This window comes from Pecten maximus, chromosome 16 (assembly GCF_902652985.1).
Source record: "Pecten maximus chromosome 16, xPecMax1.1, whole genome shotgun sequence".
In the NCBI taxonomy this organism is placed as follows: Eukaryota; Metazoa; Mollusca; class Bivalvia; order Pectinida; family Pectinidae; genus Pecten; species Pecten maximus.
The window spans coordinates 5,924,864-5,949,835 of NC_047030.1; the positions used below are offsets into that span (position 1 = coordinate 5,924,864).

Consider the following 24,972-nt stretch of genomic DNA (forward strand, 5'->3'; position numbering starts at 1 on the left):
CATCTCATTAATGATTTTCTGAGATCGGATGTCATCCATAATTCGTCGTGTGATGAACGTAGATGAACAGATAAGATTTTGGAGAACTAAGTAATAGTTCCATCCATCCATAGGTTTTTTGTTTTTTTGTTTTTTTTTTTGTTTTTCAAATTTTGCTGTAAGGAAATTTCGTAAAACATGCCGTTTACGTTTTATATCTATACAATGTATTATCATTATGTTCGATGGAAAGTGATGTATCTAGGTAGTCTCTAGGAAAACAATATATCACAGATAACAAGCACGGTTAACGGGTACACGAGGCCGACACCTCATACACAATATGACCTACACTACCGCTACCAGCTGGCGTCTCCACCTCACGTACGATATGGTTCATGTTTGTTTAACTTCACATATCAGGTTTTATTATATTTTTACCAGTGAAATATCAAAAATTATTCATTCTATAAAAGTGATAGTTTTCACTAGTGAAAAATATCACTTTTGCTGATTTGACCAATCAAATCAATGATTAGAAAATAGCAAAATAATTGACCAATCAGAAAGCCCGACATATATGTCAGCACCTGGACAGGGGAAACTACTTTTTTGTTTACATTAGGCCTAGTTAGCAAACGGGGTAGGGTTTTCGTTGATAAAAAATGTAATAAACTGAATATCTAACAGTGTCTTCAGTAATACCAAATATATTTCACTCGTGTTGCTAATATTTTGATATTTTTCACTCGTGCTGCGCACTCGTGAAAAATATCAAAATATTAGCCAACTCGTGAAATATATTTGGTATTACTGAAGACACTGTTAGATATCCTCTATTATTACGTCCACATATCATAATCGATATATTTATTATTTTATTCTTTGTCATAAATACTTTTACATTTTTATTTCCTGAAGAAAGAAATTTATGGGTGGGGGGGGAGAAGAAGAAAAAGGAAAATATACTCTTATAGATAAAAACACCTTACTCGTCGTGTTCCTGTAGACTCAGCTTTAAATGAATACGTGGTAGGGTATTGCAAGAAATGTCGTGTGTAAGCTGTCAGCGCCGAAATGGCAGCTCCGGCGGTATATGCACCTCAGGTAGTTGAGAAAGACATTGACTGGTCGCTAAAGGTCCAATAACCACGGATAATAATGTGTAATCCGTTTTAGACTGTTTTTTTTTTGTTTTTTTTTTTGACGTGATAAGTATAGCGATAGATAAAACTCGAAATTAAAATTTAATCATAAATATGAATGATGTAAACATCGTAGATTTGTGTATTATGGCAACGGATCTATGACAATATTGTATCTGTCTGACCTTTCATTTAACAATGAATTCGTTTTCACATCTGTGGTATATATACTAAATACTTCACATGGCCACATCGCTGTACTCCCCTGTGTAATATATACTTATATAAGTATTTATCTCGATGGCAGGCAAAGATAGCAATGTATGCGTCCAGTCCCGGGTAAACACAACAGCGTGGAGACGTAAGCATGCAAGTGAGAGTTTATCTAATATTTAAAGCAACGCCGCGTCAACCCAAGTCCGCAATATCCCGGACAGAGTAACGAGAACAGAACTTCTGACCGTAAGTATTTATAAGGATATTTTACAGAAGCTATTTCCTTGTTTTGCAGCAATTTTGAATGAAAATGATGAATTAACATGATTATGCTTTAGCTCTAAAAAAAAATGCATTTGTAAGTGATCCTGGTTTGTTAAGTGACCCTTATGCGTTTAGTGTACAGTGTCTTTGTATATAGTTTTCAGACATTATCATTGCATATGGAATATTCAAACAATAATAAAGTCACACAATTTTTTTATCAAGTCTAGAAACAGGATTTTGTTTCACCAGTCTCCTTTTATTAACATAAGATAAGTAAAAAAATATATAAATTAAGTGTAAATACTGTAATCAAAGTTTGTTTACATTAAACCTCCGTTACCAGCATGTAAACAATTGCAATAAGATAATACCACGAATTTAGTTGGTGCATATAGGTATCGCACATGTTTTTTTATTTGCACGAAGAAAAATGTTTTTTTTTGTATTTACAATACATCATGGTCTCGTGAATATTATGCAATAAAATTTAAACTGCGTCTTTCGCAATCGGTTGATAAAAATATCTGATATTATGCAATTGCGCACAATTTTGGATTGCTACCAAACTAGAAGGTTAGATGAGATAAGAAACAAAAGTAATCAATATCACATACTGTGTAGTTGGTTAAATTCGCGGAGGATTTATTTTAAACATTTAAGAAAATTGAATAAAGCGCGAAAATTAGCATTCCGCGAATCTTTCTAAATATATATCTTAAACACATACATGTATAGAAGTCTTCTGTTTACGAAGTTGACCGGTCGGTATTTAATGGAATTTATTAAGGGTTAACTGTAATAATTTTTTACGTTATTGAGCAATAACACAAAAAACTGGGGTGTACTCTTTTCATAAACCGCTTCGCGGTTTATTCAGAGTACACCCCAGTTTTTTGTGTTATTGCTCAATAACGTAAAAAATTATTACAGTTAACCCTTATAATTTAATTAACAACGATAAGAAACATTTTCATTAAGTTTAACATGTTTATTTTGCTCCAGATATTTAAAAACACATCGATAAATACAAAATCCCGTGAACAACGATTACTCCGCTGACGTCACAGTCATTATTTATGTTATGAGATGATAACATAATTTTTTGAGCCAATGAAAATGCTTGTTACAAGCAAAATTAAATCATATACCCATGATCTAACTCTAACTGGGACAACCACTGAGAAATTTAAACGCGAAATCAAACAACCATAAAGAAATATTGCGCTACGTCATACTCTACTCGAGGCAGACAGTATTTCTGGAATTCTCAATAAAGTAGAGCAGTTATATTCCATGTACTAGTATTATAGGTAAATGCGTGTTTTACAGTTATAGTTTATAACGATTTAAATGTTTTTACACAATAAATCTCCAAATGAGATGATGTAATTAGAAGCTTTTTCGAATGTATCGGAATCTTTTTTTCGAATTTTACGTTTTGAGTATTTGTACATCAGTAGTAATATCTATAACATTGAATTCCCGAATAGTAAGTCCTTGCTTTGGTCGGGGACATAGCTTTGAACGTTCGTCTAAAGACTGCAGATCCAACAAACTGTAATGCTTGCACATTTGCACACGTCGATCGCTCACACGTTACATATATAAGTCCAGTATAAAAAGTATATTTGCCATAAAAAACACCATTGATTATAAAACTGACACCCAAGTAATAAGACCATGTGTTCCGGGAAGGTAAGCGTCCTCCGCTTCATCGACCACACACTTCATTAAAATCTGGGTTAACTCCGGGTTTCGCCACATCCTCAAAATAAGAACTGGAAAGGTGACAACGGAACCATTAGACATATCATCAAGCATCGTAGACGTCTGACTTCATATCAACAGGAATTATAGACGTCTGACTTCATATCAACAGGAATCGTAGACGTCTGACGTCATATCAACAGGAATCGTAGACGTCTGACGTCATATCAACAGAAATCGTAGACGTCTGACGTCATATCAACAGGAATCGTAGACGTCTGACTTCATATCAACAGGAATCGTAGACGTCTGACTTCATATCAACAGGAATCGTAGACGTCTGACGTCATATCAACAGGAATCGTAGACGTCTGACGTCATATCAACAGGAATCGTAGACGTCTGACGTCGTATCAACAGGAGTCGTAGACGTCTGACGTCGTATCAACAGGAATCGTAGACGTCTGACGTCGTATCAACAGGAATCGTAGACGTCTGACGTCATATCAACAGGAATCGTAGACGTCTGACTTCATATCAACAGGAATCGTAGACGTCTGACGTCATATCAACAGGAATCGTAGACGTCTGACGTCATATCAACAGGAATCGTAGACGTCTGACGTCATGTCAACAGGAATCGTAGACGTCTGACATCATGTCAACAGGAATCGTAGACGTCTGACTTCATATCAACAGGAATCGTAGACGTCTGACTTCATATCAACAGGATTCGTAGACGTCTGACGTCATATCAACAGGAATCGTAGACGTCTGACGTCATATCAACAGGAATCGTAGACGTCTGACGTCATACCGTACAAAGAAATGAATATTTCCGAATGAGACTATGATGTTGACTATTAAACTTCTCCGTTTTTTGGTCGTTTTTTGTTCATTTTTTTTAGTAGTCAATATCTGTCCCAAAACGCGAATTAATTGGATATCGAAACGACTGCGACATGTAAACACCGTAGATATGAGAAACACGGGCGTTCCTATCTAGAAATGGAATGTTAATAATTAGGAAATTGAAATCACCACGCTTATCATACAGCTTAGCTATAAGCTGCCCTTCTAATTACGTTGTAAGTGGAGAGCGAGGAAAGCAGTTGATATTCAAGTGTCAGAGAGGTCATTGATCTCAAATTCTACATGGTATATGCGTCCGATATGGTCGATGACGTTTTTGTTATTTAAAGATAATATATCGTCTATAGATCTAGGAAATATTGAAAGACTTATCAAGGTTTGTGTTCTCCTGTTATATTATAAGCATTTTAATGTAATAAATGTCGCATGAGAACAGGTCGGCCTATAGACAATGTTACCCAGTATGGAAAGTAATGCATGGTATTGTATTGTATTGTAATGCATGTTATTGTAATGTAATGTAATGTATGCTATTGTACTGTAAGGTAATGTATGCTATTGTACTGTAAGGTAATGTATGCTATTGTAAAGTAAGGTAATGTATGCTATTGTACTGTAAGGTAATGTATGCTATTGTAATGTAAGGTAATGTATGCTATTGTAATGTTAAGTAATGTATGCTATTGTAATGTTAAGTAATGTATGCTATTATAATGTAATGTAATGTATGCTATTGTACTGTAAGGTAATGTATGCTATTGTACTGTAAGGTAATGTATGGTATTGTATTGTAAAGTAATGTATGCTATTGTAATGTAAGGTAATGTATGATATTGTAAAGTAATGTAATGTATGCTATTGTAATGTAAGGTAATGTATGCTATTGTAAAGTAATGTAATGTATGCTATTGTACTGTAAGGTAATGTATGCTATTGTAAAGTAATGCATGCTATTGTATTGTAATGTAATGTATGCTATTGTATTGTAAAGTAATGTATGCTATTGTACTGTAAGGTAATGTATGCTATTGTAATGTAAGGTAATGTATGCTATTGTAAAGTAATGTATGCTATTGTAATGTTAAGTAATGTATGCTATTGTAATGTAAGGTAATGTATGCTATTGTACTGTAAGGTAATGTATGCTATTGTAAAGTAATGTATGCTATTGTAATGTTAAGTAATGTATGCTATTGTAATGTTAAGTAATGTATGCTATTGTAATGTTAAGTAATGTATGCTATTGTACTGTAAAGTAATGTATGCTATTTTAATGTAATGCATGTGGTTATAGCATATTACACTTACAATACATAAATATTGACTGAACAATGCTAAGGTAAGGTGAAATCGATAAGCCCCTGTTTTGACAGAATTTAATAAGCCTGTCTCTTTTTGATGAACTTAAATTCATATTCTGTTCTTCTGTGTCTAACTCTCGATTGACTCCAATAATCAATGGGCTTCTATATTGGACAAATAGTCCGATGGACTGTCAATATTGTGTGGTTGGGTTTTTATTGTCAGTGCAGTGAAAGTTTTACTTATACTCTAATAAATATTTGAAAACAGAATATACATTATACGACACAAATCACACCGTAAATACACTGATTGTCTAAATGTGTAGAAGTAATCCTGCACAACACAGTTATGTGTCCAACCACTGACCCGCATGTTTTCATACTGACCATAGGTCAAACTGCTGAACTGAAGTGGACTCTCTACCCCGTAGATCAAACGTCCCGTCTGAAAATTCGTCCGATAACCATTTATTTTATTTCATATCTATATTTCTGTTCTAAATCGGCCATGAAGATTTGACCCTCTCTCCTCGTTTGACGAGGAATGATTTTCCCTTTGTGACACTTATGTATACTTTATTATGCTAGTGGTGATACTGTTGTGTGATTTGTCCTTTTTTGATGACGTTAAGTTACAAATTTTGTTGCTATAATGTTGACTTCGAGGAATTGAATTCAATGAGACAGATACCGAGGTATGTTTTATTCCAGATGGTTGGGGTAATTGTGTTGAGGATTAGGTATATTTGTTCATTGAGTGCAGTCGCCCTTGACACCAGTCTGTCTCATTTTGATGACGTGAAATAACCAAGACTGAACGTAGATTGACAGTCGCCGATGAAGCAGTGGAGCTTACCACGACGGTTGTCGTCAATGAAACATAGAAACTTACCACGACGGGTGTCATCAGTGAAATAAAGAGCTTACCATGACGGATGTCGTCAGTGAAACAGTAAAACTTACCATGACGGATGTCGTCAGTGAAATAAAGAGCTTACCGTGACGGATGTCGTCAATGAAACAGTACAGCTTACCATGACGGATGTCGTCAGTGAAATAGAGAGCTTACCATGACGGATGTCGTCAGTGAAACAGAGAGCTTACCATGACGGATGTCGTCAGTGAAACAGAGAGCTTACCATGACGGATGTCGTCAGTGAAACAGTAATACTTACCATGACGGATGTCGTCAGTGTAACAGTAAAAATTACCATGACGGATGTCGTCAGTGAAACAGTAAAGCTTACCATGACGGATGTCGTCAGTGAAACAGTAAAGCTTACCACGACGGATGTCGTCAGTGAAACAGTAAAGCTTACCATGACGGATGTCGTCAGTGAAATAAAGAGCTTACCATGACGGATGTCGTCAGTGAAACAGTAAAATTTACCATGACATACGTTTAACGCTAAACGTTTAAACACCATATTGTAGATTTGGTTGAACCTTTAACCAATATTTTGAAATCATGTTACGAAATGTTTTAATAAAACAAAGTCATTTATTACGCAACTGAATGTCATGACTCAGAAATATTAAAATATTGATATGCTGGCTATAAAAAGGGGTTAGCTATTGCTGAGTAATGATCATGTAGAAGGTTTATTGTATAATGAACCGGACGCCATCTTAACTACAAGAATATTCCATGGGGACGTCAAGTGTTAGAGTAATACTTAAATGTAACGTTTAATCTGAATGTAAAGAGAAGTCAACAGCAGTATTAAAGCCACGCTGCTACAAAAGGGACAACTGTTTAAACAGATAACAGGCCATGGGATTCTAGTTTACAAAAACAAACGACAAACATGAGCTATATTGGTGTCAGTTAGAAACACGTGTCTATAATGTAACGCTGACATATGAAGCAGTATTTTGTTTTTATCACACGACCGCTATATCAACAGTCTTAGTGAAAAGATCTTGTCATATATATACAGTATAAATATGTCGACGAACATCCATGATCACGCCAGAAGTAATACAATTAACAAATCTTAATGATACTTTATCTCAGATTAGTAACAACTTCAGAGAAAGCAGTTTGTCAGAGAGGAAATCATAGCATTTACGTATAACTTAGAGAAAATTGGTTGTAAGAGAAGAACATGGAGACAACACAAAGCTAGGTATGTCGAAACGAATATGGGTGGGGATATGGTAGATCATTATTCCCATATTTGGAGAATGGAGTAAAATCACTAGAAGTCCGTCACCACATGCACCTGAAATATTCATTTCTGTATACACAACCTAAAAGTAAAATATTATTGTATTGCAGCAGCAGTTCCTTAGGGGCTAGTGTTAAAAGAATGGCCGCTAGTCAGTAAAAAAATAACAGAGACTTTTTATGGATAAAAAATACATTAATTCGTACTGATGCACTTTGCAATGTCAGCTGAACTTGCCCAATCGCGGTTTATAAGCAATTCTGGGATTCATACAACGAAATGAAAATATTGATTATATTTTTTCATCATATATGAGGAGAGTTATCTGGGATATTATAATATTGCAAATGCAGAATAAATATAAGAAACTATGACGAAATTTCTTAAACCAACGACATATTGTTCCAACACATTATTTTGCTTTGACGTCAAAAATGGTGAGCGGATGAATTTAATTATTGTTGATTTAAATGTTAGGGTATCGATTAGAAGTATGTTTATTTGTAAATGGCGTGACTTTCCTGTGTCGCTGACTAGTGTGGATATATCAGGTCACACAACAGAAAGCTAGGTAGCCAATTGCCGGTCAGTAATAGCACAGGTGAAGTGGTATACCGACAAGGGTCAAGGACGGGACAAATAAATAAAAACCAGACGATATAGTGAAAATATAAACGTAATATTGATACAACACATTATGCAATTATTCCTTTTATAAAAGCATCAACACAAAACTGTTCCCGTAACAGTCATACATTCGTAATTCATTTCCTTAGCACAGAATAACTTAAACACAATAGTGAATGAAATATCCATACATTTGACATTTGAATACATATACCGGTTAAAAGCAGGTATCTTCCTTCTACCCAGCCATTAAAGGTAACCCAGCAGTATTAAGTAGATATAACATGCAACAATAGCAACTGTAATCAAAATATAAACTGTCGACTAGTGATCTGTTTGTCATATGATACAACAGTTAGGTCAACATTGATTTGTATGTAGTTTTCTACAAGTGTTGTGGGTGCGCCAGGGTATTTTATATACTTTTGATCCGTCATTATACTTTAAGATATCGTGATATATCAGTATACTGGTATTATTATAATTAATTAACTTGTGGAAGATTTCGTGTTGGGAGTTTGCAATCAACGGTCCGGGGATTTGCGGTAAAAGTTTGTGGTAGGAGACGCCGTCATTCTTTTCGACAAATACCTTTGTGTGATTAGAGACTGCACATGGCTTTGCGGTACATAATTCTGCGGTTAGGATTTAATGGAAAATTTAGTAGACCTTGGGTTATTTCAGGATATGATGTGGTTTTGTAAAATCAAATGACATAGGAAGAGATTACGAGGTTACCATGTATGCTAGCATATTTATGAGGTTAACTTTATTGTGAAGGTGTAACCTCATTGTGAGGGTAACCCTATTGTGAGGATAACTTTATTGTGAGGGTAACTCCACTGTGAGGGTAACCCTATTGTGAGGGTAACCCTATTGTGAGGGTAACTCTATTGTGAGGGTAACCCTATTGTGAGGGTAACTCCACTGTGATGGTAACTCTGTTGTGAGGGTAACTCCACTGTGAGGGTAACTCTATTGTGAGGGTAACCCTATTGTGAGGGTAATCCTATTGTGGGATTAACCCTATTGTGAGGGTAACCCTATTGTGGGGGTAACCTTATTGTGAGGGTAACTCTATTTTGAGGGTAACTCTATTGTGGGGGTAACCCTATTGTGAGGGTAACTCCACTGTGAGGGTAACTCCACTGTGAGGGTAACTCTGTTGTGAGGATAACTCTATTGTGAGGGTAACTCCACTGTGAAGGTGTAACCTTAGTGTGAGGGTAACCCTATTGTGAGGGTAACTCTATTGTGGGGTTAACCCTATTGTGGGGGTAACTCTATTGTGAGGGTAACTCTATTGTGAGGGTAACCCTATTCTGAGGATAACTCTATTGTGAAGTTAACTCCACTGTGAGGGTAACTCTATTGTGGGGGTAAAACTATTGTGAGGGTAACTCTATTGTGGGGTTAACCCTATTTTGGGGGTAACTCTATTGTGAGGGTAACTCTATTGTGAGGGTAACCCTATTCTGAGGATAACTCTATTGTGAAGTTAACTCCACTGTGAGGGTAACTCTATTGTGGGGGTAAAACTATTGTGAGGGTAACTCTATTGTGAGGGTAACCCTAATGTGAGGGTAACTCCACTGTGATGGTAACTCTGTTGTGAGGGTAACTCCACTGTGAGGGTAACTCTATTGTGGGGGTAACCCTATTGTGAGGGTAACCCTATTGTGAGGGTAACTCTGTTGTGAGGGTAACTCTGTTGTGAGGGTAACTCTATTGTGGGGGTAACCCTATTGTGAGGGTAACTGTGTTGTGAGGGTAACTCCACTGTGATGGTAACTCCACTGTGAGGGTAACCGTATTGTGAGGGTAACTCTGTTGTGAGGGTAACTGTGTTGTGAGGGTTACTCTATTGTAAGGGAAACTGTGAGAGTTATTATATTGTGAGGGTTATTATAGTGAGGGTAACTATTGTGCTGAGCACACAAAACAACCCGAAACACAACTTTCAACTCGTATTGTATTTAAGGTGAGTTGAAGTCGAGCTGCGGTAGAAAAAAAATCTGTCCTTTATTCGTGCTGTTCAAAAGCGAAATCGCAGATACAACACATCACCAGTACGTTAGAAGTTCAGCTACGACCTAATGTTTACGATAGTACAATCGTATCTTGTCTCCTCAGCCCCCTGACTCTGCCTTACATGATGGTTAAGGGTCTTAAAGAATTCAATTACCAGATAAGATAGGATTCAGTCTTAATGTCAATAAATAGACAAACAAATAGGTCGCATAGCAAGGTAGAATTGCCTTCCCTGCTCCTAATGTAAACGGTGAAGAATGGTCTATTCAGCTACAAATTCCTTAAATACAATAATTAAATACCTAAAAATATTAGATAAGACAGTTATATTGCTTGTTCGTATTTGTACCAGTTATATACAACAACTATCACGATTATGAAGTTAACATTTACAGAATAAACTTAAATATAAAATAATTGTTTATTCATCTGACTAGGATAGATATAAAGTTCTCGTGATAAATACCTGTGTAATTATGGTAGATTCTTGATCCACTGATTTCATTATGATAACATGGAAATATAACACGAATATTAAATGTTCTTTCACATTTAAGAATTAGTTATATTTCATATCCTTATAAGATTTTTATGGAAATATTTTCCTAAATTGTCATTGGTTAAAACATGCTGACGTAGAGGTGAATAGAGGAGATACTGTCATAATACCATAAATACCATAGCAAGGCAGTTAAATGATTAAATGCAAACCCCCAGCAGTACTCAAGTTTAGGATATTGTTGTTCTTAAGGTATATGTTGTAACTTATGTAAATTTGTTTCAGAACGAATGATCCTTTAAACCAGGATTTCCGCCACCCATGTACCCTGTATAGACAGCCTGACAGTTGTAACTAAACACGTGATCCCCAGACTATATAATACAGATGCACATTAATTGATGATAAAACTGTTAGTGGGGCGCGCAATACGTTACACATCTGACCAATAGCGTTAGATTCCCGGAATACTGCTGTGATTTCTACACTTAGGTATATGTGTTATCCATATTTGACAGGGATCGTCTGGTAGCGACCTCACGGATACTACTCTGGCGTAAGTACACATTTTTGATGCTATAGTTGAATTGTATTAATTCATATATAACACAAATCCTCTCATTTCACTTTTTCAAATGAAAACACCAATATTTTATTTAAATTCACGATCAACATAACTTGATAGCTTCTTTTGTTGTTATTGAGTCGAAAAATCACCAATACGTTCAGGCAAAAGACTTCCTAGGAACTTGACTTTTTCTAACGCCAAGTCATCTGTCACACTGCTGAAAATTATTTGGTGTGTGTGTTTTTCGCTTGGGACTTGTTTTCACGTTCAAAAGGCGAGGAGAGGCAACGGTGAATTCAGATATCTCGTGATTATTTGTTACGATATAATATATCTCGATTCCGTCGTTATCACAACTTGTTTTATAGAGTTTCCATTGACTTGATATATGCTATATCATACAACCACAAGCAAATCTACTAGACACATATTGCTTTTAAATTCAAACAATTTTGAAAAAATGTAAACTTTATTTATTTTATAACAATTTTGAACCAGGCTATACTAGCTTAATAACGCTTTTTGCAACGAATGGAAGCACATGAAGGCTCTTAGTGTAGGGAGAAACCGGATAAACCGGCGAAAACCCACGGGGTCGGATGGTAGTATTTTAATTTACATCTCATTTGAAAGACGATCTTCACAAAATGGCGTCATTCATATGTACAGATACAGGTCGGAAGACTTTGGAAATCGTTTTGAAGAAATTATGTATTTGCGATGTCGTCGTGTTCATGAAATGACCAAGACTAATTACACATAAAAGAGCATCAACTCTTATTTACACCCCCAAGCACTCTCCAAACGTAAAACCACATTCATAGGTTTTGTCTTGGTACTTTATGTGTGAGCTAGCATGTACAAGGTAAACACAATGCAGTATGGACAAATCATGTATCACATGACTGAATCATGTGATTCTGCAGGTGTAGTCACATGACTCTCCTAACTAAATGGCTGCCAATCTACTAATATGAAGCTATGGTTTACCGATATAGGAGTCATGCAGTGTCCGTGTATCTAATAGCTAGACATACACGAAGTTAAAGTCATTTCTAGATCTGTGTTCGCGAAATCATGTATTCGCAAATATACCTAAAGAGGTAGGTTTGAATAAAGTATTCGCGAAAATTAAGTGATTTAAGTATATACACGTGTATGGACAAATATAAAGTTTCTGTTATCCAAAGTAGAAATTTCTTGAATTAGTTTGTGTATTTCCCTGAAGCAAATCGAAGTATTCAATAAAGCAATTCACCATACCAAAAACCAACAATACAAATCGATTGCAAGAGATTAAAGACTATGTCTGCAAAATTTAATTATTACAAATAAAAGCAAAAACAAAAATAAAAACAACATAAATACAGGTAGATCAGCGCTCAGACCGGTTCTATTTTTTTCAGTTGAAAATGACATCCTCAGCGTGTATGTACCTGGCGGTCGTAATTTTGTGTTTAGGCCTGTTTGTGTCGGGTGAGTAGCAGCTCTTGTCTCGTTAGTATCAGAGTGTATGTACCTGGCGGTCGTAATTTTGTGTTTAGGCCTGTTTGTGTCGGGTGAGTAGCAACTCTTGTCTCGTTAGTATTGTCCTTTAAGTAAAAGGTCGTGACTCCATCATTTCGAATGAGCTCCATATGTTTGTGTTGAAATAAGTTATGTACCAATAATATTAAAATATCTTTATGACATTTGTGAAACAATAGTTTCTGATTATCGACTTTATTGCGAATGGAAATGAAAAATTCGTGACAGCTTCATAAATAAAAGATTATCAAAATGTATCATTCTTTCTACTTTATAACAACGACTGTTTTGCAAAAATCGTGAAGTCATAAAGTTAAGTGGCCATGGCACCCTAATTGAAATAAAGGGACCTTACCGTCAATCATTTTCAGTGTGTAATTCAGTGACATGAATTATACAATTGGTGTAAACATGCCGATCACTGGGATGTCAATAGGTAATTAATTTAACCAAAGTGTCTGATATTTGTCAATGTACTTGATTATATGTTAACGGAATATCATTAATATCAGCTGCAGGAAATATGCTTTCATTTTTTTTCTACAGGAGAGATTCCCTATACCAATTATGAGTATGAGATTGATACGAAACCGCCAGGCATTAAAGAGGGCTATGTACTTCCGGATTCCGTGTACGGGTCCATTGTTCGACTACACTCTATCGAGGACGACATCTGGAAAGGTGAAGTTAAAGAGTACATCCGGTTAACTGTCACCAGAGGGGATACCGTTGGGGTATGTACATACGTTTTTAATCTTTTTAATCATAAGTACAGATGTTAGGTAATGATAAGTAACTATTGATCAGTCTTGAGTATACTGTACTTAGCACTCAACGTTTAAAAAAAATGATATAAGTTCGTTTGACTTTTATGGAAATGTTCTAGCCTTACCATGAATATGAGTATCACCATGTTAGTTCCGTTTTTGGTATATAAAGGATAATCAACTCAATGGGATCAATTAAGATGTTGTTAATTCTTCTGATATCGCCACGCCGGCGGTCCAAAGACGCAAAGACAATTAGCATTGATTCCTGGACCATACGAACATTGTATATACATGTGTTCCCCCAAACAATTCAGGAACTCTATCCAAAAATAAAACTTTTTTTTCTTTCTGTTTTGTCAAGGCAATGCAGCAGTGTTTGGGCTTATCTCTTTACATTGTTGAAGACTACATTTGTAGAATGGGTCTAATTATATGTGGTGCACTATACCAACAATGTGGTATGACTGCCTTTCTGCATGCTGAAAACTAAAAATTAAAATATAAAGCATTAAAGAAGCAGCTTCTCGGCCATTGTTATCTATTTTGAAATTATGCCATCACCTATACAGTATAATCCTTGTTATATTAATTTGTTTCATTTAGGTTAAAATGAGAAAATGAGAGATACTGAGGATTTGTTCTCCTCCATTAAACATGTAAAAAATGACTACTTCTTTTCGATTGGTCAAGCTCCGCGGATTGACAATTCCTAAACTAAAATGTATATGTTAGCGATTGTTTTGTGTTCTATGTTTAATTTTGTTATCTTACTATCTTAAAGGTTAATACGAGTTTTCACGTTATCGGTACTGATGCATTCATGCTTGATGAGGACAATTTCCTGGTGGTGAATAATTCTGAGGATTTAGCGGTTTCAACGGAAGTTATCTTTAATGTAAGTTTGATGTACAAGTACGTTTATTAACATTTTACTAATTTCAAGAATGTCTTGCATCGCAGTTTTGTTATTTTCCGTATTTTAGCCGAACAATTCCCTCTTATTTCTCTTTTAGATTTATAAAGCCGCTCACATACAGTAGATGAAAGTACAAGTTTTCAAAAAAAAAATCAAATAACGAAGATAATTTTAAGAATGTAATACCATACGATAATTTTGGCTTCACAATGAACAGGGATACCAGCATAATTAAGAAACCATGATATCAATAAAACAATGTCAAAGTATGAACAAAAATATAGATGGGCATAGACACCTTACCTTTTAAAATACCAGAACAGGATCATGCATTTCAGAGGGTAAGCGTCTTCTACTTCTGAATTTTCAGATCGTGTTGGTTAAGGAAGACGGCCGAAGAATTCTATCCAATGCCCTTCCTTTAGCCGTTCATAGGGACAAGCGTGTGGAAGACAAGAACGAGGAGGAATATTCACCTGGCGCCGCCATCTTTGCTGGAGTACTAGTTCTATTTATTGTCTTCATGGCGTTATTCATCCCATTGGTCATTCGTGCTAAACGGCGTATACAGGAAGGAAAACATCCCTTTAAACTCGGAAGTCATCCATCCATGACAAATCTAAAAGAGGAAGAGGTGACTGGCCTGCCACGATTGGAATCTCGTGAACCAAATTGGTATCAAAATACAGTTTTTGACTATGGGGATGAGGTAAGGAAGGAGAAATCCGAATTCACGCATGATATTAAAGCTATTGATGATAAAGACAAAGTGGATTCATTTCAGTTGAACAAAAAGTCAAAGGAGGATAAAAAATCTGCTCAGACTGAATACAAATCGGGTAAAGGTGATGTTAAAGGCATTTTGAAGAATGGAAATCAACATAAGATAACCACGGCTACTATCGAGAGAGAGGAGTCCAAACTATGACAATTGTCAGAGTACATAAACTGAAGGCTGTCGTCGGAATATAACAGTTACTTACTGCGCCGAAATGAACATATTTTATATATATTTGTATGTATATAAGTATTCTGTGATTTTTTTAGTTTTTAGTTAAGAAGTTTTAATATATATGTATATATGTAATTATAAAACAAAATATAAATTGTTTGTAGAAAACAATCTATCTTCACACATTTTATGTATCTTGAGTCTGTAAATATGTTATCAACTTTCACAATTTCTTTAGAACATTTCATGAAATACCCATCATATTGATAAATACATCATCAAATGCATCATACACCAAAAAAGAAACACACATATCAATTTAATAGATACATGATATGTATTTAACATTTAGCATATCGATCATTTAATGTAACTCCAAAATACTATGTGATCTTTTTTTATGTTAATCCTGATAATGATTGAGTTTGTTCCATTGGAATATACTAAAATAAATCATATTTACCGAATATCTCGATAATTTCTTTTATGATAATATTGTCTTGCTGCGCCCTTGTCACTTTTCTAACATATCACGGGTGAGATACAATTGTATGACATTGCTTCGTTATAATCTACATAAACTTATACATATATACACCGTGTTGTTTATTATCTAAATAAACATATTTACAGAAACATACATGGTGTTGTAAGGGTTTATACACATGTTAACAAAAACGACACAGAAAGTTAAATATGGTTTATATCGCAGGCCGTCAGGGTTTATTTCAGTAAATGCATGTTAATAAAATGCCCTATCCGATAGAAACAGTTTGCTGAATAAAAAGGACAAAATTTACAACGAAACCACTGCCTAGGAAGTCTGACTACACATACGTTGAATGCTGAGGTGAAACCGAGATCGTGATTCTAACTTAGAATCGATAAAACGAGGTATAACATGAAATAGTACATATAGTAAAATAAGACCAAGCGTTTCGTAGGGGTAAGCGTCTTTAGGTTTATTGATGACACCTCACATGATTAAATATGGGTTATATAGCATGCATGCTTAAAGTAATAATTGGGGTGGTGACAACAGAAAGATTAGTCGTATCAACGAGCACCGAATACGTTTAAAATAAATAAATGAGAGATCAATAAGATCACTAAACTTTCCCATCGTGGATCTTTATCTGTCGAAACATACGTTTTTATTCAGTTGCATCATTTTTATGTAATCTTAATCACTTTCTAAGTTTTGTTAACTCTCTCTCTCTCTCTCTCTCTCTCTCTCTCTCTCTCTCTCTCTCTCTCTCTCACCCACACACACTCGTACACACCCCCTCACACACATATTTAGGTAACATTTACTTATCTAGTCGTAAATTTAAATTATATGGTAAATAGCATGAAGATCTGATAATTATTAATTTACGTTTCTCAATGTCAATGGCTGTTAAGACGTCGAGTAAACCAATTGTTATCAGATGAAATGTATTAAACCTAAACTTAAATCATTTTCACACAAAACGAATGTTGCATTGTTTTCAAATCCTTTGGTCTCCTTGAAGCGACCGTCAGTGCGGTATGAAAGGACTAAAAGTTCTTGCTTTTTATGTTGTAAATGTTTTAATACACAATCCCATACATAAATGTCAGGTGTTCGCCAAAAATTAGTCCCGTGGGTGGTCTAGTGGTCTAGTTTAAAACAATACACGTTGTTGGCCAACACAGATAAGAGATTTTCGATTGGCATAATTATAAGTTGAACGTTTAGGAACGGTAATTATAGTTTATAAGTTTACTGTCAACATGGTTTGGGCATTTTGTCACATGTATATAACAATAGTATTGGCCTGTTGAATTTGACAATGTCATTTTTATATATTTTAAAAGAATAAAGTTCATTTTAAAATTGTTGACAGAAATACCAATGTACATTTTCAGAGTTGTGATTTTGAGATATTTTGTGTTTTTTGAGATGCATCTCCCATGGTGGCAACAAAAAAAAGCTTAATTTTGATTAAAACAGTAACATCATGTTTAGAAGAAAGATTACGTACACAAATCACCATGTAATAGTCATACTTATACCCTGTTTTCTCCTGTAAATATGCATATATCAGAGGAACTTTTTGCTCACCGCCTCAAATTAAAGCTGTCACCTACAGACATTCGCGACACGACAGGTCAATGTTAGTGCGCTTGAGTTACCTCACACAATCTTATACCGTGTCACACCGACTCGACAGTAGTCTCATAACACCCCAAGTTGCTAATTATTTATCATTATTATTAGTTTCATGTTTACCTTATGCCATAAACGACTGTCTTCATTTGTGATTGTTGAATGTTGTTCTAAAAAAGGTCCCATATTAACTAACACGTAGAGGGAATATAAAAAGGGGAAAGTTATCGTTTCAATCGTAAAATTATTGTATTTTAGCAAATATTTTATTTGTTGTTTGTTTAAAACATTGTAAGAAAATGGTAAAAATATACGAAATGAAAACAAATAAACCGTGTACGATGCTGATTTACACATCTTACTACATCTGACTACCTGTGGGCGCCTCAAATACGAGTTTTCTGCTCATAAATGCTACACTGGAAGCATAATTTCTGCAGACAGATTACTGACTATCATCAGGATGAAGCATTCCGGGTTTGGATTCTACATTGTGGGCTTTGGTGTCCTCCATACAACCTTAGGATTCATATTTGGTACGTAAAATTTATCGACATGTTTCTATCACGCATAAACTAATATTCCTAATTAGAGCTAAATCTTTATATATATATAACATCATATATCTTGAATGATTTATAACGGTACATTTGATCATAGTCTCCTGTTATATAAATGTTTAAGATTTTGTTTAAGCAGGTAATTCAAAATGCTAGTTTTTGTAATCAGTTTTTATTGAAACATTTTGTTATGTTCACTTAAAACCACAGTTTCATAGGAAAACTAATATATACAAATTGTAACGTCAAAATAGGTTTGAATATTTCAAATCGTGACGTTAAAATCTTGTTCTTGTGTCTTCGGGCGATGATCTGTGTAATCCTAGAGCCCTGTGTCTCTAGAATGTGGAAAGAATACTGTAATACATATAACATTACAAATTATATGCCTCGGTTTGTATATCAATAACATGTCATCCATGATTATCCGTTATATCAATTTTTCGGTTTAGGTTGCCTTCGCGAAAAATATCAGACATCATCATTTTTTATTCTTCTCTAGATATGCGTGAACTAGCGTTAGAAACAACCTTTGGCTATTTATTCAACGTTTTCGTTTCATACAAATTTATTTTTCTCACATAGCAATAGTGTGCCTTCCCTCATTTCCCCATCCCGCATGTTAACTAATTGTGTCTATTAGCGATAGTATCCCTTCCGCCATCATCCCACTACGAAAATTAATTGATTATTAATCAATTGTGTCAGCTTATCGGGATAGCCCACCTAAACATGAATTTGATCTGAAACATATGTCACAGCAACGCACACAATTTATCTCATTGCAGTAAGCATGGCACATGCTAGTAAGAAGGCCTGTAGAAAATGGGTTCAAAGGGGGATAACCCGGTTAAATGAGCAACGAACTGAGACATTTAACAATAAAGAATACATTTATTTAAGCTGTAATGAATACGATATTATCATTATCACATATCAAGCCTGTTCTACTATATCATACGGCCATGTACATCGTAAGATCCCGTGTTATCTAACACTATTCTGAAGTCACAAATACACGTTAACTATGTATATATGCCACTCGGTATAGACCCATGACATTTCGAATTATTGCATTATTAATAAATCCCATAGCAATGAGTTTAAGATCATTTATATAGTATAAAAAGTCATGTCATTTTTATTATTTTATTAAATTTTATTACGCTTATTATTAACTTCACATATATTGCATTCATCATTCGATGGATGCATATGTTGGAGAATTTCTAAAAAAAAATAGAAGATTGATTTATCATCCTTTACAAGACCAATTGCCACAGATGTATATCACCAGGGTAGGTAGATATCATGATAATTTATATAAGAACCATAAAATGAATTTAGATCAACAATATATAACGTTTAGTGCTTGAACAGTAACTTTTTTGGATTATTACTCATCATGTTTGTAAATTACAGACGGTGACATGTTTGGCGGTGGCAGCATGGCTGCGATGGTTGGGATAAGTGCCATGGGTGGAATGGAAGGTTTAATGGGTGGAGGAATGGACGGGACGGGAACTGGAATTGCTATGGGTGGAATGGATGGTGTATTCGGAGGCGGAATGGGAACAACAGGAGGTGCTATGGGTGGAACGGAAAGTTTTTATGGAGTTGCAACGGGAGGAGCCGCAGGCACGACTGGGGGAATGGCAGGATTAATGGGAGGCGGAGTGGGAGGAACAGGCAATGGTATCGGTGCAATGGAATCTCTTTTTGGAGGAATTATGGGAACAGAAATGGGTGCTGCTACCGGAGTGCATGGTTTACTTGGAGGTGAAATGGCCACTGCTATGGGAGGTGGTGGGATGAACAACATGTTTGGTCAATTCGGCCAGGGACAAAGAGCACCAGTCACTAAAAAATGCATGTCCCCTTTCTGGCTGAAGTACTGTAAATGTAACTTCCTGTGTCCTCAAGGGCATGTGAGTTACGGAAATTGTGAAGATTTTAAGGAAAATTCCTTTTTGCCTACCATGTGCTGTCCGGAAACGGTGCATTACGCATGCGTCGGATTTGAATTTTAGAATATTTTCTTCGGTGACCTAATTTGTCATAAAAGTCATTTCAATAAATTCTAATGGAATACTGCTTCATATTGTAATTATTTATTGCAATTGAGTTCAAGCAAGACATGCTTCGTATGTTTTGATTCTTAAATGCTGATCCTAAACATGACAAATGATCAATAAAGATAAAAAAAAATAAAACAATCTGAGGCATAATAGCGCAGGTCGTTATACTTTAAACATGCACATTAAAGTGAAAACAGTGCGCTTAATGGCATCATAATTGACCGATACGATATACTTATCAAGCTGAATAAACTGACTGAGAATAAAAAGGATCAATAGCTAAATGTTAAATAGTTCCATTGGTACCTCATTTTGAATTGATACATCGGTTTGATTAGTGTGTTGTTCATTGATTAAGTGACCTGACTCGGTTTGTGATGACGCATATGTTATCTATGGTACACGATTTATCTACAACAAGGCAACAAAAGTACATTATATGTCTAAATATAATCATAATACTTATAGAATATCGTTTTATTATAGATTATACAATATGATACAATGGAATAGCAAATACAAAGGGTCATTGTTCCTCTTTACAGGCTATAATACGTAACATGTTATAATTAGATAATGAGCGTATCATGTACAAATATTTGCAACAAGAATTAGGAGTGTCCTTTTAAGAGCGTAAGATTCCCGGATATTTGGAAGTGTATCATAGTTTATTTTATGATGTTGTGACGCTATAGTAAATCTTAACGTTAAACGCCGTTAAACTTTTGGCACTGATAGGTCAATAGGTAACAAAACCATTCTAGACGTTAGATTCAAAAGTAACAATATGAAATATTCAGCTGTATTTCATGAATATCTGAATTTGCACTTTTTGTATTTTAAATTTCCTGCATTAGTATTATTTAAGTTTTCTTTTTAAAGAAATAGAGATGAGAGCACTAAAAGAAAAGCGAAATAGTATGTTTTCTTGTAATTAAATCAAAATAATTGCAAAATATACACATATTATTAACTTAGCTGGATTAGAAAATTACAAAACGAATGGGGCCAAATTGTCCGTAGGGAAGCGTTATCGACGACACCAGTCACATCAATAAATATAAGTCAAATCTATGTTTTTTGCGTCCGCTAAATGGGAATCACAGTTTCCCACTATAATTTAATGGTAAGATTTACTAACGATAAACGACATTATTATCAATAGACTCCTTGGGTTTCTAGTACATAATCAACATATATATGTACTAGGATTTATATTCAGTAGGAACAGTTATAGATATAAAATGTAATCAGGCCATGCAAACTACCAGACATAATTAACCGCAAATAGTTGTTAAAATTATCATGTTTTCTTCAGCATTAATCAATTCATCATCAATTAGTAAATAGGTCTTTTCATATATCGAACATTGTAATGCTTTAGTTACATCATTCCTGTATGCAGCTGACGTTTATGCATAATGCCTTGTCCGATTTACTGAAGATATGTTAGTTCTGTGTATAAATGTATAAATGTGTAAAGTTGTCTTCCTCTTAAACAGTTTGAGGTGAAATGAATAACGGCTAATGCTAGTTGGTCTTCACTATTTAAGCATCCATCATTATATAATTGTATTGTTATTTGATGGTGTCTCTTTTAATCCATCAAAACCATTTTCGAATATAATTCCAATTGTGTTCAATCGTCATCAATGTAAAAGTGCCCAAATTCTTAGCATAAGCTTACTATGCTTCAAACAATTTAGGGATAAGGAGAATAATTAAAATGTTTGAAGGCATAATTGTCCTGTAAATTTAATCCGTTGGCACGTAATTATCACATGCTAATTTGTCTGTGTCTTGTTAGAGCATTACAATTCAGCGATATATATTACCGACTTCGCCACAAACAACACCATTCAACACCGTGTAACGTTAACGTATAAAGATGTGTCTTCTCTCACTGCAATAAAACATAAAAAACACAAAGGTCAAGTTCACTAGGGCTTTCCATTTCGGTTTTGATATACAAAACAAAACAGACAATACTGACTTAGTGACAGAACCGTAATTCCATCTCAAGGTCGATAAATCGAAGGTAAATATAAAGATATAGATTTCCATGTAAAATTGTAAGGGTAATAAGACCAGGTGCTCTCAAAGTGTAAGCGTCTTTTCCCTCATCGACGACACCGTCATTACAGACATAAACAGGTTTGTGTTTATCTGTCAATTATAAACATCAATCATGTGTCCCAGAAGGAGGAAACAGCTGTACGATATGTTATATAACTAGTACGTATACACCAAGTACATAAAGTACTTTACAATTCAGAGTCTTTTTGCAAAGTACCTAGAACTTATATTGATAGAAATATAATGGAAGTCGGAAGCCAACAACACACTGTCGTCAACTGATATCATTACACGAAAGCAAATAAGTATTGAACATAATTCCCGTGATTGTTTAACTACTTATAGTTTACAAATGTATATAAATCGTTCTTTTTACTGTTACAAAAATACTGTGTTTATTTATTTATTTATTTTTTTTATCTTTATAGAAGATACAATAAGATACATTTTTGCTTTCGGGTTATCAATTTGTATATGCACATGTGTATATATATTTGATGTATACCGAATTCTTGGGAACTAGATTTGAGAAGTAAAGGAAACAATGATACGCTGATATTGTTCATAGTTCAACTGTCGGAGTAAAATCCAATCTGAAAACCTCGCCATCACCCAGGGATGAAAAAGCTAATTATTTTGTTGAAACAATTTCAACGTATAAAAATATGAAATATTTAAGGTGGTATATCAGGTGGTATGATATATATATATATATAATGTACTGATGTAACGTTAGTGTGTCAAGGTAACTATACCGCTTAGCTTGCGTCCGGATGTGTATTAGTACAAAGAAAGTCATATTTTAAGACAGAATAGCGTTAAAACCTCCGTAGGTAAAGAATACCTTTTGTCGGTACGATGACAGGGAACGAGTAGTTATAAACTGGAAGGAATACTTTCGTGTGTTGTAATTGTAAAAGAGGAGAGTACAGTACACCTTACAAGCTCAGTCTAGTTTGAAGCCTTTTACGGGCATGTCATTACTCCTTCCTATAACAGATTTGGTGCTGTTGACCACTCCAAGTGAAAGAAACTGAAAATACTCATCACATAAGCTTTTCATAGTTGCGACCATAGTCTAATATTCTATACCTTAATATAAACATACCTATATCTCATGTGTGCTGGAACAGTAGTAGTTTTCTGACATTCTAACCAAAGTTTCAAATCGGACCGATTAGACTGACGAAATCGATTCGAAACTTTGGTTAAAATGTTCCGGAAAACTACAAACTTTTCCAGCACACATAAATATGTCTAGCTTATAGTATAGCATATGCTCGTAACTGTGAATAGCCTATGTAATGAGTATTTTCAGTGTCTTTCCTCGCCTTTCGTCACCAAATGAGAGTCATATACAATAGAGTCAAAAGTGGATTAAACTTTATCGCGCACCTGTTTTGTCATTCTAGGGACTAAGGAAGTTTTATTTTGTTTACAATAAAACAGCTGGTAATAGTTTTGTATAAGTTCTAACCGAGTTGTTTTATATGTATTAGGGTGAAAGGCGGACTGCTAGCATCACGATCGCTGTGGGCAGCTAGTCCCGTCTGACCTTGTTTGGCTTTTTAGGCAGAATAAGCCAACATGACATCACTATATATCTAATTATAAGTGTTTGCTTACAACCAGGAAACAGGGGAAATGTATAGTCCAGTTCACCTGTGTACTGAATACACTTTATTAGACCTATTACTGAAAGGTAGCATGCATGTCTGACATCGAAGATAAATGTTAAGTTCAGCTAATGTACAGAATGTACACTTTTGTTGTAAATTACTCATTGTTTCGCCGTCGTCGTTGTTGTTGTTAATTTTTAACATACTTATTGTTTCGACGTCGCCGCCATTGTCGTTGTAGTTTTTCATTGTTCCTTCTGTACTGTCTTATTCGTATTTCGCCCTTGTGTTACCGATTTAGAGTTGCAATTATGGTGTATCTGTTGATTATGTCCATTATTACCTTACAACATGACAGCGGTTTTTTGCGAATCAGAATGTCTGGTCATATTTTCCCTGAACTTATGAAATTGTATTTCTGTAATTGTGTTTTTGTCAAGATATTTCCCGTTTTAGGATTCAAATCCGTCTTTATACGGATATTTTGTGATTGTTTGTAGGGAGAGCAAGGTTAAACTTTCTGTTTAAATGATAAAGACTATACCGTTAGAATGAGGCAAAGACAACTTGTTTGATACCGGTGATTGAAGAACTGACGGTGTATTGGTGTCATGTACATTAACATTACATTTACATTTTATATATAAATAAAGTAATACGGAGTAGAAAACAGAAAATAAGAGTACAGTTAATATATGCAAATTTATTCCATACATTTAGGTCGATTAGCCTGTTATTATCACCTCAGAGAGGCTCGTGTCATTATGTAACATATTATTTCTAGGAAGCGGCGTTCACGTGATAGCTACTGACGTTATAATAGCCGACATGTAATTAACAACATCATGAAGCCTTTTATAAAAGTGGCCATGATAATCATTACTCGTTATGTCTTTTATGCATAATCACATATTTTTGTTTGTAGTTATATACCTTCTGACAGGTAACATTATACT

The 24,972-nt window shown here is 34.9% G+C and overlaps 2 protein-coding genes across 4 annotated transcripts; both read left to right on the forward strand.

The window, feature by feature from the left end:
• The first annotated feature begins 1,459 nt into the window (after nucleotides 1-1,459).
• On the forward strand, nucleotides 1,460-16,145 carry LOC117344539. 3 transcript variants are annotated; one of them, XM_033907311.1, is made up of 6 exons: nucleotides 1,460-1,586; nucleotides 11,105-11,375; nucleotides 12,794-12,863; nucleotides 13,461-13,648; nucleotides 14,466-14,579; nucleotides 14,971-16,145. In XM_033907311.1, exons 3-6 carry the CDS (start codon nucleotides 12,800-12,802, stop codon nucleotides 15,526-15,528), a joined length of 924 nt encoding a protein of 307 aa, XP_033763202.1. In that variant the 5' UTR covers nucleotides 1,460-1,586; nucleotides 11,105-11,375; nucleotides 12,794-12,799; the 3' UTR covers nucleotides 15,529-16,145. The 3 variants fall into 3 exon arrangements, with proteins under 3 accessions (XP_033763202.1, XP_033763201.1, XP_033763203.1); XM_033907310.1 differs by having other exon boundaries at nucleotides 1,471-1,586; nucleotides 11,338-11,375; XM_033907312.1 differs by lacking the exons at nucleotides 1,460-1,586; nucleotides 11,105-11,375; nucleotides 12,794-12,863 and adding an exon at nucleotides 12,872-12,946.
• A 641-nt stretch (nucleotides 16,146-16,786) lies between these two features.
• On the forward strand, nucleotides 16,787-20,337 carry LOC117344540 (acanthoscurrin-2-like). Its single transcript, XM_033907313.1, has 2 exons — nucleotides 16,787-18,219; nucleotides 19,666-20,337. The coding sequence occupies exons 1-2, from the start codon at nucleotides 18,147-18,149 to the stop codon at nucleotides 20,271-20,273; spliced, it is 681 nt and encodes a 226-aa protein (XP_033763204.1). The 5' UTR covers nucleotides 16,787-18,146; the 3' UTR covers nucleotides 20,274-20,337.
• The last annotated feature ends 4,635 nt before the right edge of the window (nucleotides 20,338-24,972 follow it).

Excerpts from the sequence above, each read along its gene's own strand:
- LOC117344539 (XM_033907311.1), top strand. The coding sequence starts at position 12,800 with ATGACATCCTCAGCGTGTATGTACCTGGCGGTCGTAATTTTGTGTTTA. Across the intron at positions 13,649-14,465 it reads CCAGAGGGGATACCGTTGGG|GTTAATACGAGTTTTCACGT; the intron begins GTATGTACATAC and ends ACTATCTTAAAG. Across the intron at positions 14,580-14,970 it reads CAACGGAAGTTATCTTTAAT|ATCGTGTTGGTTAAGGAAGA; the intron begins GTAAGTTTGATG and ends CTGAATTTTCAG.
- LOC117344540 (XM_033907313.1), top strand. The coding sequence starts at position 18,147 with ATGAAGCATTCCGGGTTTGGATTCTACATTGTGGGCTTTGGTGTCCTC. Across the intron at positions 18,220-19,665 it reads AACCTTAGGATTCATATTTG|ACGGTGACATGTTTGGCGGT; the intron begins GTACGTAAAATT and ends TGTAAATTACAG.